Raw genomic sequence first — 17,036 nt, forward strand, 5'->3', positions numbered from 1 at the left:
AATAGTAGTTAATGTGTATTCTTGTATATTTATTTAGTACAGTATTCTATTTTAATCTCTTTTTCAAATTCTTTTTTCTTGTGGTTGCTTTAAACAAGACAAGTCATTTGCTGGGATGTCTCATCTAAGTGGATTCGGTTGTATAAGTAATTATATCAATGCATGTGTGATCATGGGATAGTTTCCCAAAGGAAGAGCAGTGGAAACCTCATCACCTGAAATGCTCAAATTAATTTGGACACAGAAGTGGAAAAGCATCATGGTACAGTGAATTGAGGGTGGGATAAGGAGCCAGCAGCTCCTGAGTTCTTGGCTTCTGCCACTGGCTTGCTGCATGATCTTGGACAAATCACTTGCTTCCAGGTTTTCAGGCAGTTGCGTTGCATTGTTTGCTCCATTTTGCAGGTGCATATAAACATGGGCAGAGCTTTGAGTTCCAGATTACTTGCAGACTCATTGTGTGACTCACATGACCAGAACGTAATTATTGGAGTGCACGTATCCAAGTAACACAAAATAACCCTGGTTACGTACAGCCTGAAAACCAGGCCCTTCACCTCTGCGTCCTCTTCTACTAAAGAGGACAAAAATGCCTGTCTCCTCCTCTGAGGTGATGTTGGATTGAATTTAATGTTTGTGCATTATTTTTTATAACGGCACAGAAATGTAGAGCATTTAAATACTAATTGTTCATACACAACCACCAGTCAAGGCATGCATGGGCTTGTTAATCTATTGTAAAAACTCTCTCCTGTCTCTAATTCTGTTTTTGTGCAAATTCTGTTATAAATGGTATGATCCTGTACCAAAACACATTACATTGGTCATTTAGTAGTAATTCTTAGTTGTAATTGTTTTTGTAAGTTCTGACTTTTTTGTTAAGCTTAGTTTTCTACCATTCAAGCACAGGCTTGGTGATAACTAAGGAGATGAATCTCAGTTCTCCATTACTGTGCTGTGTTAAATGCTTAATAAGCCTGTAGCTAGAACCTGGCAGCTCTGCTTAGTGATGACATCTTGGCTTGATTATCTGAAGAAGCCATTTTTCCACAAACTCTGATGTCTAGATCTTTGGAGGACCTCTGACACACTAAACCATGCCTGTGATCTATAGACATGTAATTCAACCCCCATTCTTTGTGAAATCTTCTCTCCTCATGTTTGATGGACTCTTCTAAAGATCAGAGGCTCATAAACTTCCTATCCACTGCCAAAGGGAAAGAAAATTGACTTACCTAGACAGACAACAAAAAGCAAGGGGGGCAAGAGTGCCCAAAAGCCCCCTGGCTCACCACGGGCATTCATGAATATCTGATTGCCAAAAAGGAGGTATACACCTGGTAGAAGGGAGTGGCTATCACCAAAGAGGAGTATACCTCCACTGCTCAGGCCTGTAGGGGGGCTGTTAAAAAAGCTAAGGCAGATACAGAGCTACGGCTAGCTAGCATCAAGGATCAAAGATAATAAAAAGTCCTTTTTTAAATATATAGGGAGAATGAAGAAGCACCGGGTAATGTGGGGCCCCTGCAGAATATGCTTGGCAATCTGGTGGTTGCACCAGAGGAGAAAGCAGACCTCTTTAATTCATAGATTCATAGATGCTAGGGTCGGAAGGGACCTCAATAGATCATCGAGTCCGACCCCCTGCATAGGCAGGAAAGAGTGCTGGGTCTAGATGACCCCAGCTAGATGCCTATCTAACCTCCTCTTGAAGACCCCCAGGGTAGGGGAGAGCACCACCTCCCTTGGGAGCCCGTTCCAGACCTTGGCCACTCGAACTGTGAAGAAGTTCTTCCTAATGTCCAATCTAAATCTGCTCTCTGCTAGCTTGTGGCCATTATTTCTTGTAACCCCTGGTGGGGGGGGCGCCTTGGTGAATAAATACTCACCAATTCCCTTCTGTGCCCCCATGATGAACTTATAGGCAGCCACAAGGTTGCCTCTCAGCCTTCTCTTGCGGAGGCTGAAAAGGTCCAGGTTCTCTAGTCTCTCCTTGTAGGGCTTGGTCTGCAGGCCCTTAACCATACGAGTGGCCCTTCTCTGGACTCTCTCCAGGTTATCCGCATCCCTCTTGAAGTGCAGCGCCCAGAATTGCATGCAGTACTCCAACTTTGGTCTGACCAGCGCCCGATAGAGGGGAAGTATCACCTCCTTGGACCTATTCGTCATGCATCTGCTGATGCACGATAAAGTGCCATTGGCTTTTCTGATGGCTTCGTCACACTGCCGGCTCATGTTCATCTTGGAGTCCGCTAAGACTCCAAGGTCCCTTTCCACTTCCGTGCCACCCAGCAGGTCATTCCCTAGGCTGTAGGTGTGCTGGACATTTTTCCTCCCTAGGTGCAGCACTTTGCATTTCTCTTTGTTGAACTGCATCCTGTTGTTTTCTGCCCACTTCTCCAACCTGTCCAGGTCTGCTTGCAGCTGTTCCCTGCCCTCCGGCGTGTCCACTTCTCCCCATAGCTTTGTGTCATCTGCAAACTTGGACAGAGTACATTTCACTCCCTCGTCCAAGTCGCTGATGAAGACATTAAAGAGTATCGGTCCCAGGACCAAGCCCTGCGGGACCCCACTGCCCACACCCTTCCAGGTCGAAACCGACCCATCCACCACGACTCTCTGGGTGCGACCCTCTAGCCAATTCGCCACCCACTGGACTGTGTAGTCATCCAAGTCACAGCCTCTTAACTTGTTCACCAGTATGGGGTGGGATACCATATCGAAGGCCTTCCTGAAGTCTAAGTACACGACATCTACCCCTCTTCCTGTGTCCAGGCGTTTTGTAACCTGGTCATAAAAAGAGACCAGATTAGTCAGGCACGATCTGCCTGCTACAAACCCGTGCTGGTTTCCCCTCCGCATAATTTGTCCTGCGGGGCTCTTGCAAATGCAAGCCTTGATAATTTTTTCAAAGATTTTGCCAAGGATGGAGGTGAGACTGACTGGCCTATAGTTGCCCGGGTCCTCCTTCCTCCCCTTCTTGAAAATGGGGACCACATTGGCCCTTTTCCAGTCCTCCGGGACTTGGCCCGTGCGCCACAAGCGTTCAAATATTCCCGCCAGTGGCTCTGCTATGATGTCGGCCAGTGCCTTCAGCACCCTCAGATGGAGCCCATCTGGGCCTGCCGACTTAAAGGCATCCAGTTCTTTCAAGTGACTCTGCACCATCTCAGGGTCTACGCATGGAAGTCTGGCTCCTTGCTGCTGCCTCTCTACAACCCCAGTTTGAGATTTGTCATGCCCCTCGCTTAGGAACACTGAGGCAAAGAACTCATTGAGGAGTTCAGCCTTGTCCCCCCTGTCCGTCACCAATTGTTTCTGCCCCTTTAGTAGAGGTCCTATTCCTCCCTGGGCCTTCCTTTTACTCCCTATATATCTAAAAAACAATTTCTTGTTGTCCTTTACTTTGTCCTTTAACAAATTCTTCGCCTCCATTTTCCTGTGCAGGGACCGGGACTATCCGACCAGGATTCCAGATGGACTCAGGAGAAAAGCCACCAGTCATAAGGTCGAGAAGGACTGGGTTAGAGAGCTTCTGGAGGGGCTGGACATGTTCAAATCAGCAGGTCCAGATGCTCTCCACCCTAGAGTGTTGAGGGAATTGGCAGGGGTTATTGTGGGGCCCCAGCATGGCTTTATGAGCACTTGTGGTGCTCTAGCCAGATGACTGACTGGAAGAAAGCCAACGTGGTCCCCGTCTTCAAAAAAGGGAGGAGGGAGGACCCTGGCAACTATAGGCCCATTAGTCTTACTTCAATCCTGGGGAAACTCTTTGAGAAGATCATCAAGGAGCACATCTGTGATGGGCCAGCAGCAGAGATGATGCTCAAGGGCAACCAGCACTGTTTCATTAGGGGCAGGTCCTGCCAGACCAACCTGATTGCTTTCTATGATTGGGTCACAAAAGCATTGGACGAAGGTGTCGCGGTGGATGTAGTCTTTCTGGACTTCAGCAAGGCTTTTGACACTGTCTCCCACCCCATTCTCATCAAAAAACTAGGCAACTGTGGCATTGATGCTTACACAGTCAGATGGATTGCAAATTGGCTGAAGGGTCGTACTCGGAGGGTGGTGATGGACGGGTCATATTCAACCTGGGGGGAAGTGGGCAGTGGAGTCCTCCAGGGCTCGGTCCTTGGGCCTGCGCTGTTCAGTTTCTTTATTAGTGACTTGGATGACGGGTTGAAAAGCAGCCTGTTTAAATCTGCTGATGACACCAAGATTTGGGGCGAGGTAGACACACTAGTAGGGAAGGACACATTACAGCAGGACCTGGACAGGTTACAGGGGTGGGCTAATGAAAATAGGATGGGTTTCAATACTGACAAGTGCAGGGTGCTGCGCTTGGGCAGTAGGAACCAACAGCACACTTATAAGCTGGGAAACTCCCTTCTTGAGAGCACGGTGGCAGAAAGAGATCTTGGAGTCATTATTAACTCCAAGATGAACGTGGGCTGACAATGCGAGGTCACGGTCAGTAGGGCTAACCATACCTTGTTGTACATCTACAGATGCATCTCAAGCAGGGCCAAGGAGGTGATCCTCCCCCTCTATGCGACACTGTTCAGGCCACAGCTGGAGTAGTGTGTTCAGTTCTGGGCACCACACTTCAGGAGGGATGTGGACAACATTGAGAGGGTCCAGATGAGGGCCACCCGCATGATCCGGGGACAGCAGGGCAGACCCTACGAAGGGAGGCTACGGGACCTTAACCTGTTCAGCCTTCACAAGAGAAGGCTGAGGGGGGACCTGGTGACCGGCTATAAACTCACCAGGGGGGACCTGGCGAATTGGCTAGAGGGTGGCTAGCAGGGTTTGGGAGAGACCCTGTTCTCCCTAGTGCCCCCCAGGGTAACAAGGAATAACGGCCACAAGTTGTTAGAGAGTAGGTTTAGACTAGACATCTGAAGGCACTACTTCACAGTCAGGGCAGCTAGGATCTGGAACCAACTTCCAAGGGAAGTGATGCTGGCTCCTACCCTGGGGGTCTTTAAGAGGAGGCTTGATGTCTACCTGGCTGGGGTCATTTGAGCCTGGTTTTCTCTCCTGCCCAGGCAGGGGGTCGGACTTGATGATCTACAAGGTCCCGTCCGACCCTACCTACTATGAATCTATGAGTTCTCTTTGGCTTCTTTCTGCTCATGACCAGTTTCTCCTGGGCCTCTGGAACCTCTGTGCGTGCTAGTTTCTGTCACTTGCATCTCTCTGGTTAGCATCTTGTTGGTGCTATAACCTGCCTGCATATGGTTTGAGAAGCTAAATAAAATGCTCCCCCAGTTGCTGTAAATGCCTTGCTTCAGATTTTTTTATGAATCAGTTAATAACTGATGGGTGAAAAGCTTAAAATCAACAAGTTCTGGTTGTGCCCACAGTGAAGTGTTTTAGGAGGAAAAATCCTGTCTGCCTCAGATATAAGAGCAGTTAAAGGAAGCATCTTTTACCAGGGATGTTTTGATTTCAGGAGAGAAGGTTGCCTTCAGCAGAAGCAATTGGTGACAGATAGAGGGGACAAGGCTGTGGCAGAAGCAATTGGTGACAGATAGAGGGGACAAGGCTGAGGCAGAAGCAATTGGTGACAGATAGAGGGGACAAGGCTGAACTCCTCAACGAGTTCTTTGCCTCAGTGTTCCTAAGCGAGGGGCACGACAAGTCTCTCACTGGGGTTGTAGAGAGGCAGCAGCAAGGCACCAGACTTCCATGCGTAGATCCTGAGGTGGTGCAGAGTCATTTGGAAGAACTGGATGCCTTTAAGTCGGCAGGCCCGGATGGGCTCCATCCGAGGGTGCTGAAGGCACTGGCCGACGTCACTGCAGAGCCACTGGCGGGAATATTCGAATGCTCGTGGTGCACGGGCCAAGTCCCGGAGGACTGGAAAAGGGCTAACGTGGTCCCCATTTTCAAAAAGGGGAGGAAGGAGGACCCGGGCAACTATAGGCCGGTCAGTCTCACCTCCATCCTTGGTAAAGTATTTGAAAAAATTATCAAGGCTCACATTTGTGAGAGCCCGGCAGGACAAATTATGCTGAGGGGAAACCAGCATGGGTTTGTGGCAGGCAGATCGTGCCTGACCAACCTAGTCTCTTTCTATGACCAGGTTACGAAACGCCTGGACACAGGAGGAGGGGTGGATGTCGTATACCTGGACTTCAGGAAGGCCTTCGATATGGTATCCCACCCCATACTGGTGAACAAATTAAGAGGCTGTGATGTGGATGACTGCACAGTCCGGTGGGTGGCGAATTGGCTAGAGGGTCGCACCCAAAGAGTCGTGGTAGATGGGTCAGTCTCGACCTGGAAGGGTGTGGGCAGTGGGGTCCCGCAGGGTTCGGTCCTTGGACCGATACTCTTTAATGTCTTCATCAGCGACTTGGACGTGGGAGTGAAATGTACTCTGTCCAAGTTTGCAGATGACACAAAGCTATGGGGAGAAGTGGACACACCGGAGGGCAGGGAACAGCTGCAGGCAGACCTGGATAGGCTGGACAAGTGGGCAGAAAACAACAGGATGCAGTTCAACAAGGAGAAATGCAAAGTGCTGCACCTAGGGAGGAAAAATGTCCAGCACATCTACAGCCTAGGGAATGACCTGCTGGGTGGCACGGAGGTGGAAAGGGATCTTGGAGTCCTAGTGGACTCCAAGATGAACATGAGCCGGCAGTGTGACGAAGCCATCAGAAAAGCCAATGGCACTTTATCGTGCATCAGCAGATGCATGACAAATAGGTCCAGGGAGGTGATACTTCCCCTTTATAGGGCGTTGGTCAGACCGCAGTTGGAGTACTGCGTGCAATTCTGGGCGCCACACTTCAAGAAGGATGCGGATAACCTGGAGAGGGTACAGCGAAGGGCAACTCGTATGGTCAAGGGCCTGCAGACCAAGCCCTACGAGGAGAGACTAGAGAAACTGGACCTTTTCAGCCTCCGCAAGAGAAGGTTGAGAGGCGACCTTGTGGCTGCCTATAAGTTCATCACGGGGGCACAGAAGGGAATTGGTGAGGATTTATTCACCAAGGCGCCCCCGGGGGTTACAAGAAACAATGGCCACAAGGTAGCAGAGAGCAGATTTAGACTGGACATTAGGAAGAACTTCTTCACAGTTCGAGTGGCCAAGGTCTGGAACGGGCTCCCAAGGGAGGTGGTGCTCTCCCCTACCCTGGGGGTCTTCAAGAGGAGGTTAGACGAGTATCTAGCTGGGGTCATTTAGACCCAGCACTCTTTCCTGCCTATGCAGGGGGTCGGACTTGATGATCTATTGAGGTCCCTTCCGACCCTAACATCTATGAATCTATGAAAGTTTATCAGTAGATAAAACAACTTCCTTTGCAACTGGGGAATTTTGTAACTTTCCACAGAACTTTTGTTAGCTGCTTTTCTTAGCCGGTCCCTTCCTCCTTTTGAAGTAAGTGAAAGCTGATGTGTTCATAGTGACCATAATTGGGGCAAGGTTAGGAAGACTGATGAACAGATATTAATGGGAAATGCCCACTCAGATTCCCTGACTTATTCTATGCCTCAGGGGACAGTTTGTTGTACCCTGCAATTTGTGCTGCTTAGCATGGAGCAAAATCATTGATCTGCTTCTGAAGCTGGGACTTGAAGGGCTTTTCCCATCCCCAGAAGCCATGAGCAGCTTGTGCATTTGTCCATCTCTTGCTTCAGAGGGCACCCTGGACTGGGCCTGAGGAAGTATTTACCCCTGTCTGTCTTGTGTCCACCTGCCTGCCTCTAATATTTTGTCTGTCTATGGTTGTGGACTTTTGGTTCTTTGTGTCTCTTCTTGGTCTTAGTTGATGGGATTGGGAAAAAATCTTCCCAAGCCACAGATGGGTATGTACAGTTGGGATCTTTTGCCCTTTCCCAAAGCTTCTGGCAGGTTTGTTGTATTTGTGTTTTTTGTGAATTGAAGTTTTGTGGAGCAGGTGTCCTGTGCCTGTACTGTTTTAGCACTCCTGTCATCTAGTGATACCAAACCTGAAGTTAGGGTGGAGACCTGCAGGGGTGAGATTAAGGCCGTTGCCCTTCATTATCAAGTAAAGGTTGAGGTGCGTCTTGCTTGGGTTGTGATTCCTCTGACAAGACATGGTAATGTTGGGAGACTGGCAGTTTTAGATGCCTCATGGTTTGGATTGAAAGTGGAAGCTAAGAATGACTTCCTTTGCTAAGGTGGTATCCACAGGGTCAGTGACCAGACCATAGTACCCCAGCTTGAAGCTTGGTTGAGCAGAGTTGTGGCCTATATTTAAATTGTGCCAAACACATGCCACATATGACTTGATGGCTATGTGGCACATTAGGCTTTTCACAGGTCACACAGTGCTACAGAGTAGTATCTGAGATCCCCTTGCATCTTGATAGACTTGCTGCTTGCAGATTTAGTCTTTTAACACAGCCAATAAGAGTTTGAACAGGAAGACACAGTGACTAGTAGGAAAACATACTCTGCTTCTGTGGAGCTGGTAATGAAAAATGACCAATTAGATTAGCGAACTAGATGCCCTGCTTAACTTAAATTGCATTGATCTAAACTAGTCAATTGTTGTACTTGCTAAAAAAGTGACAAAGAAAACTGGGCTGTGATTTCTTTTACAAGTGCCTATGGTAAATTGAGCTTACTGCTTAGTCTTTGAGCAAGTGCTTAGTGGCTAGATCTTTCCTGCATGTCAGGGCGTTGAAAAATGCCTTTGAAAATTGGAATTTAGTTGTCTGCTGAGAATCTGTATTAAAAAGCTTTTAAAACCACTGGGATTGTTGTGTACTAGAATGTAGTGCTGCTGCTATTGTTTTAAAAAAACAATTGCTGCTTTGTGTTGCTTAGTTAGGCATCTGCTTGATATAAACCAGTGGTCAGCAACCTTTCTGGGCTGCGGGCTGGAGTAAGCTAGTTCAGGTCAGGTAGGCAGGGTCTAGGACCCAGCCTCCACCACCACTTTTTTTTTCCCCATGGAGGCACGAGGGAAGTGCCTGCAGCTGGCATCTCTTCCCATGGTGGCAGGGGAAAGCGACTGCTTCTGAAGCTCCACATCCACGGGCCGTATTTAAATGGTGGGATTCAGCCCATGGGCTATAGGTTGCCAACCCTTGATATATAAAACTTTGGTTCTCGAATTTAGGGGGGGAGGGACACTGAGTACATGTTATGCTGAATCCCAAATTAAGCTTTGTTGCAACAGTCATGCTATAACCTTTCTAACAACCTGAGAGAAATGTTCACTTTTTTTCCTCCCTCCCATGTTTTTCCTTGTGAGATTCTTTTAGAGGTGAGTCTCCCATCAGGTGAGAGAGGTTAGTTCTCCTTGCACAACTGTAGTTTTTCTTTATCCATCTGTTCATCAAGCATGGCTCATCTTTAAAAATTAGGGTGTGGAGATGGCAAGAAGAGTCAAGTTGGGGCTTCCCAAATCACCCCTTGAGATTTCTTGGAGAATATACTGGAGGAGAATAGCCTGGGAGGAATTCTGCAGAGGCAGCAGTGCTTGAATTAAATCAAACTGACTAAAGCAAAACAAAATCCGCTTTGCATTTTAAAAAAGCGAAAAATCTCAAGCTTAGGCTGAAGTCTATGAAATGTATTTTGCTAGTTCATGTCTCTCTCAGAAGGGTTCTGGCAGAGGAATGATAAGATGAAAACTGTAATATAAAGAATCTAAATTTAGTTTATGAAATTACCAGCAGCTGATTATTTCTGCTTTGAAACAAAGGGTTAATGACATATTTTTGAGACTTTTTACATTTCATGCAGGCACTATGATGCAGGCAAACGGTTAGCAGAACAAAAAAACAAATAACTGGGGAGCTGGATTAGCACTAAAAATTATACAGATGTGCAAGTGACAGTTTCTGAATGCTTAGTGTGAAATTTCTCTTTAAGACTCATGCAGATCCTCAAGGGATGGAGCATTTTGAAATGATTAGCTCTTCACATAGTAAAGCCTTCTTCCTTGCAGTCATAGCAACAGCTTAGAAGCTTGAGCTCTTTTCCCCCATCTCCTGTACCATAGCAACAAGAGCACAGCATGTTTCTAGTCTACTTCTGATTGGCTACTCAGTTGCCCTGTAAGAATTGTGTGTTTAGATTTTAAAAAGATAACAACCTATTTTAACTGATGAGAAGAGGGCTGCAAACTGAGAAATAATATGATAACTTGGCTTGGTTACTTTTATCCCTCAAGTCTGTAGATGCAGTAAGGCAGATGGGCTCTGCCTGGTCTAAAGCCACTCTTTTGGCAACGAAAAGATGTCCCACTGTGCACTATACTGATAACATTCAGTATGTATCTGCATCTAAGTGGGGCTAATGTGTTAGAAGGAAATGAAACCACCAGTTCCCCATTAGGCTCATGCCAGCTAGCTGAGGGAAGTACTGGGGTCAGCTTCTAGGGTAGTCATTTGAGAGCCCTATTGCAAACCACTTGTAGAAAGTGCAGTGCTTGTTCTGGGAAGGAATTTTTAGCTGGCTGAGAAATACAATTAGTGGCATACCAGCACCTGCAAAAGAGACAGTAAGGTTGGTCTAAGCCAGGGGTTTTCAACCTTTTTGGATCAGTGTACCCCTGGCAGCCAGATGCACAGTTGTCTTTTAATGGCCACACTTTGGAGAGAATCAAGCCTTTGATAACTTCTACACTTGGCCTCCAAAAGTATCATGTCTGCTTAGAGAAAACAGTTGGAGTGAATACCTATGTAAATTTAAAATATAACCTTTTTATTTCTGTTGCTAGCTCTCAAACCTGTGTAATTACAAAATGAGAAGACATGTCTCTTCCAACTTCTTGAGAAGAGTGAATGTATAAGTAGTTGTGGGTAGATTGAAATTTTTCTAATGATCTTATAACAATAAAACCCATACACAGAAGGTCATGTATTTTGGGCAATACATGATCTTCCATTATTGTCAAAAGAACAAAGAACAAAATTTGATGGATATTGATGTTCACTTGGAACAACTACAAACAGAAGTACTGGAGGAAGCAAAAGTCTTGCTGAGGCTTAGCTGATGATATATAATCTACTACTTGATGCACGTTAGCAGACTGTGAAAAATGAAATGCTGTTTGGTCTGGATTCAGTGAAGCAAAGTGTGCATCTGAAAGCCACATCAGGTCATGAGGCCATTTTTACAGGATTCATTGTCCACTGCAGATTCCCAGGGTATTACAGTGTAATGTGTGCCCTGCTCAGTGAAGCCATGGTGAGTAGTAGTTACTCACCATTTGGCAACAACCTGTAATGCATGTGCAATAGTCACAGTCCATCTGTAGGAAAGACCTACAAAACTAGCCTCCCCATTGGTGCTCTTGCCCCAGGGACAGAAGTTGCACATAAACTGGTATAAGTGATTGGAAACCAGTTCAGATCTATAACGCAACAGAAATTCAGTGCACATAAACCACTTTCAAAATGGCCAAAACCGGTTTTAAATCAACCTGGATGAATGTAGTTATCAGACTTAACTGATTTAGGTTAAATCAGTTTATTGAACTTCTGTCCCAGATCCCCTCCAGATTCAAGTTAACTCACAGTCCCCCAGCATCCCAGGATGCTTTGCACCTCCTCTGCAAACCCCCTCTCTCAGGGTGGCAGGGTTAGCCTTGACCTAAGCTGTCTGCTCCAGCTGAGCAGGGAGTTGTGTTCAGTGCCCCCCAGCTTCTGGTGTGGGTCACTGCAGGCATGTGACTGCATTTCCTAATTAAAATGTGAATGTCTGTTCACTTGATTATTGGTTCAGTCTAACCTATGAAAATTGAATTGATTCAGCCTTGGGCTTTTTGACTGTCTGTACTTAGCCTTGATGATAATCTTTGTAGAAAGACCCATGGCAATGAGCACTGAATAGATCAGCCCTTCTCCTTGTGGCACAGTGAAAGCAGCATGTGGGAAACTTATGCCTATTCTATGAATAGGCCAAGGGAATTTGCATTTAAGGACTTTCAGCCTGGTATCTTTCACTCACATACATAAATAAATTGTGTTCTTAGTACAGTACTTGCCCTGTCCTTCATCACCAGTAAGCAGAGTGGCCACAGTGATCCACAGGATAGCCATACTTGTGGTCACAATGTGGAAAGTAAATTCTTTATATGGGATCCACAGCTTTTTTTCCCTGCTCATCAACATCCTTTCCCTATAGGTATTATGAGAGTAAAAAAAAAAAAAAAGCCAACACCTAGGACTTTGCTTGGCAATTTGAGATCTGATGGGTACTGTGGCAATTTGCAACAAGCCGGGCAGCTGAGCAGAAATTCTGCGCATGGAGAATTAACTGTTGGGAGTTTTGAAGAAATGTAGTAACCCTTATGACCTGCTGTATTATTGTAACTGAGGTCTATTTTTTTAGTGAATGCAAACCTTTTGTTGGCTCTCATACAAAAAAGCACCATAAACGGTGACAGTAATGTTGCTAAGATACTGTTTACCTGCAAAATGTATGTCGGTGTGATGTAGGAGGTGACCATGGGAACCAGTTTGATAGCAATTATTTAAAGAAAACCTTACAGTAAAATGGTCCTTGTATAGTTGCTAGGTTTTATTACAACAGCTGCACACAAAGCTCGTTTCAGAGAACAGGGTCAATATAGGTCCTGCATAAAAAAAAAAATACATGAGTAGGACAGGTATTTTAGATGTATATTTTACAGAGCAATTTCTAAAAGTAAATAAGTAATCTATGAAGGAAGAGTCTTATCAACGTTCTACAGGCTTATTGTTTAAAACAGTTTGGCACTGAAGTGCATGTTCCTTGAGGGACTTCATCTTTCAGCTAATTTAATTTTTTCTTTAAAATTTAATTACATGTTGTCTTATTCCCCCAAGAGAACTTATTAACTGTGTGTCTCTCTCCAAAGAGTTTTTGGTTCTCGTGAGACATGCTGCCTTTGGCTAAAAACTGCCAATTCCGTTTCTGCTTCAGAAAATATTTTTTTTCTTTAGAAGAGTCAGAAACCATTACATTTTGTCCTTACTAGCACTTTTTATTATCTGTAGCTGTAACATTCTTGATCTGCCTAGAGTCCTCTCTATTATGTTATTTTCTGTTCTGATAAACCAGCTCTGCATAAATGATTCTTCAGCAGTTGAATTTTGCTTTATGAGGTTGCACGCAAGTAGATTATTTTAAAGAGCATGTGCCTAACTCCAAGAAGGGTTTTTGATGTACTGTGAACTTTGAAACCATGCATGAGATCTTCCTGTTGGAAGCCTTTTTTTTTTCCTTAATGAAAATGAAATGTGTTTGCTTATGACATAAATTGCCCTCAGGATGTTACACAAATACATGATTAAATATATTTCTGCCGTGAAACAGTTGTTTTTTTTATTCAGTAATAAGCTGCAGTGTGAAGCTGAGATCAAAATTAGCATGGCATTGAATTGGGATTAGTTTGAGTGTTACTGTAGCTGGCTGCTGAGTTTTATATACTTTGGGTAGATTTGTTAAGAAGAAGGTTAATGCAGCATCAGTTATTCAATTGTCATGGGAAATGGAGGATATATTTGAATAAATGTGAGAATTTTTTGTGTAGATAGTGTGGGATGTGTTATTTTTAAAGGTAACATGAAGTTTCACCTGATTGAGGTTTGGGTAACTTAAGCTGCAGTGTAGTATGGTTTTGCTTTGTGAAAGGAGATCAGAGATCATTTCATCTTTAAACTATATAAATGGTATTTCAGTTTGTAAAATATCCAGTGTGTTTTATTTTTGTAATATTTTAACTGTTTCAGGTTCCTGGCTCAGTCTTGTGTCAGTCTTGCAGCCTCTCTAGAGTTGCTAGACCTGTGCTATGGATGAGCCACAGTGATGTCACATCAATGTTAAATGCATCTGTTTTAATGAGAGAGGGCCTCCAACTCTTGAAAACTTATCTCTGCTAATTTACAGAGCCTTGTGCTCATGCTGGGGGCTTACTGACGCATTCACAGCACAACAAGAATATTTTAAGGCCTGTTACAGCTCAGCTGCATTAAGCACTGATATTCCATTGTAAAATTACATTTGTACTTATCTACATAATTTACAACTGTGGTGGAAAGCACATCGAAAATGAGAGCCCAGGCTGTTTCTAGGCCTACAGTAGGCTCCTTGCAGATATTACCAAAAAAGAGAAATGGTATGTTTATAGTGGAAAAACAAAAACTTAGAATACCAGAGTTTGAACACCTGTTTTAAAGGGTGGTATTTGAATACCACAATTGAGGAAAAAATACATAAGTCCCATTTATATTATGAAAGCTAAGGAGAAATATGCACTGCATTTAACCTAACAGCTAGCATTCTCTGAATGGTAAATGCAAATAGTCATTCTTTCAATGAACAGACTAATATCTAAAGCAGGATTACTTTTGTGGAGTCCACCCTATATTTAGGGACCTACTTAAATCGCAGCGAGACTAAACAATATTTGCAGGTTTGCCATGAAGAGTAAATTTTGCAGCTATTTCCCAGATGTAGTTCACTATCCTCGCCCCTTGGTGCTGATTTGTGGAGAGGCCCCAGGGAGGAGGGACAAAGGGGGCAGCTGCCATCCTGTCTGCTACCCTTTGTGCTGCCCCACCAGCTGGCACCTCCTCCCCTGCCACCCAGGCAGGCTGCAAGACCAGGCTGCAGCAGCGAGGACTGCTGGCTCCCACTGGAGAGCCAGCATTTCATTTTTATTACCTTTTTTTTAAGGTTGATTTCATGGACAATCCTGGATTTCAAGGTCTTCATGAAATCACGAATTGACTGGACCCCTACCTATGCTTGTTTGTCAGGAACTTCTTCATCAGTAAATGTCTTTCTCCCAATTAGCATGAAGATGTTTACCTCTAGAATAGGTAAGCAGAGAGGTCAAGGTCTGAATGATATTTTATCAATTCCATCTGAACAGGTTTGAGGTAAATTACTGGGGCCAGGTAGAGTTAATTAGAGGAATTTGGCCTCCAGGCTTGTCTATGTTGTCACTGAATTCACTGGGAAGTTTTCTAAAAATAAAGCATATATATAATATATTTTTCTCCATTGTCTTTATCCCTATATACATCTTATAAATAGATGTATATCCCTGTATACATCTATTTGTAAGATGTATACAGGGATACAAAAGGAGAAAAATATAATATATATGTTGTGTGTAGGCTGCAAATGTGCTCAGCACTTCTTTGTGCCACCTGGGAGAACAAGGCTTGCTATGTATTTGTTACTGTACCCTGTGTGACTCTGCAGTATACAGTATGTTCTTTGATAAACTTCTGGGCCAGTGCTAGTTAAACAGAGTCCTGATGAGTTGATCTTTTTTAACTGGCACAAACCAAATGTCATTATTAGGAACAATGTAGTAGCTGATTCTACTATTTAACAATATTTAAATATCTTGTGTTTTCCAGACACCCAGAGCATGTGAAAACTTCATCAAACTATGCAAAAAGAACTATTATGATGGAACTGTTTTTCACAGATCAATTCGTAATTTTGTGGTGAGTATTGAACAAATGCTACATGATGCACAGAAACTTTGTCTCAAAAATGGGAGTTGAATATGTTAACTAATTAAAGTTCCAGTTGCTCCCCTTGCAGCAAAATTTACACAAGGTATATATTAGAGGTGAATAAAACACATGGAAACAAGGATTGTTCTAATGGAGTGAGAACAAGAAGTATAAATTGGATCATGTCACAACTTGTGTTGAATAGCATTGTCCCCCAACACCAAAGCCCTACTAGTCACTGACTGAAAAAGATTCCTGTTGTCTTTGGTGAGTTTGGGTGCCTTGAGTCTAAAAAGGTTGAGAGCCACTGCCTCAGCCTTTTAAAATCCCATTTAGCTGCAACTTGGTTTTAGAAAGTATTGAAACTTGTTAGCCAAATTTTAACCACTTCAACTAAAACAATGAAGTTGTCCATTCCCGAGGGAGTTCTGGACCTGAACCCCGAGTTTTGTTATGCTAGGGTTAGGGAATACCAACCCAACTCTTGAAGGTTGACTTAGGTGTTTAATTGATCTCAAGCTACCAAGGACACGCTTGCTTCCATAAAAAACATTATGTCATGTTCAGTGGTATAAAGGAAGGAAGAGAATGCGGACTGGGGATGGAGGGCCAGAGTATTTCCAGTCTGTAGCCTCAGTTCCATAATGCGCTGAACAGTTTAGCTTCAGTCCTGTAGGTTGCTGAATCACACAATTTTGACCATAAAAATATTTATCCTGAAGGCAATATACACAAGTAATTTGCTATGTTGGGACCTGAGTTCTCAACATTTTCTAGGATTAAGTCGTAAGTAAACAACCTCAGCCCAGGTTTCCTGAACTTTTGTAATTGCATGTGAAGGTTCCCCGGAGACAGGAAACCTTAATCCCAAAGCAAAGGTTTAGATTTTTTTTAAGAGCCAGACATACACACTTAGCAAGCCTGATTTGGGATTCTGAAAAATCATGTTTTGTGATATGAGATTTAATTTTCAAAACTGAAACTTGGATTTGGTTACTCAACCTGCCTAACAAGTAGATTTTCCTAATGCATTTTTTATTTTGAATAAATATTTGTGTCAGATGTTGTTACAAGATGAGCTCTTTAGACATTGTGCTTGCTGCTTTGCCAGTTTATTCAGATGAATGCAAAAACCCTAGAATTTATTTGCATAGTCTTATCATAATTATTTCATCTTGATTTTTAGTTCCCATTCTGACAGTTTAGGACTTTGCAGCCATTCTCTTGCATGAAACAGTGTTGTAATTTGTTTTGGATCTTCCTTTCAAACAAATTAAAGGCCTGATCCTGAAGTCAATGGGGTTCTCTCAAGTGGCTTTAGAGAATATTAGATTGTTCTATCATCCTAAAAAAGTGTCACTTCCTTTTGATAACAACTTCAAAGGCAATATAAAAGGATTCTACAAGTATGTCAGAAATAAGAGGAAGACTAAGGAAAGTATAGACCCTTACTAAATGCAGGCGGCAATCTGTTTATAGATGATGCAAAGGCCTTTATTTCTGTCTTCACAAATAAAGCCGGCTACCAAATGATGAGCACAGTTGGCAACAAAGATAGAAGAGACAAACAGCCTAAA

The 17,036-nt window shown here is 43.9% G+C and overlaps 1 protein-coding gene across 1 annotated transcript in view; it reads left to right on the plus strand.

Moving 5' to 3' along the window:
• PPIL2 (peptidylprolyl isomerase like 2) overlaps positions 1–17,036 on the plus strand; it is a 135,570-nt gene that overhangs the window by 74,440 nt on the left and 44,094 nt on the right. The window contains exon 13 of the mRNA XM_019486583.2: positions 15,358–15,447. Within this exon, the coding sequence (XP_019342128.1) occupies positions 15,358–15,447 (90 nt within the window). The remainder of the gene's footprint in view (positions 1–15,357; positions 15,448–17,036) is intronic.

This window comes from Alligator mississippiensis, chromosome 10 (assembly GCF_030867095.1).
Source record: "Alligator mississippiensis isolate rAllMis1 chromosome 10, rAllMis1, whole genome shotgun sequence".
Classification (NCBI taxonomy): Eukaryota; Metazoa; Chordata; order Crocodylia; family Alligatoridae; genus Alligator; species Alligator mississippiensis.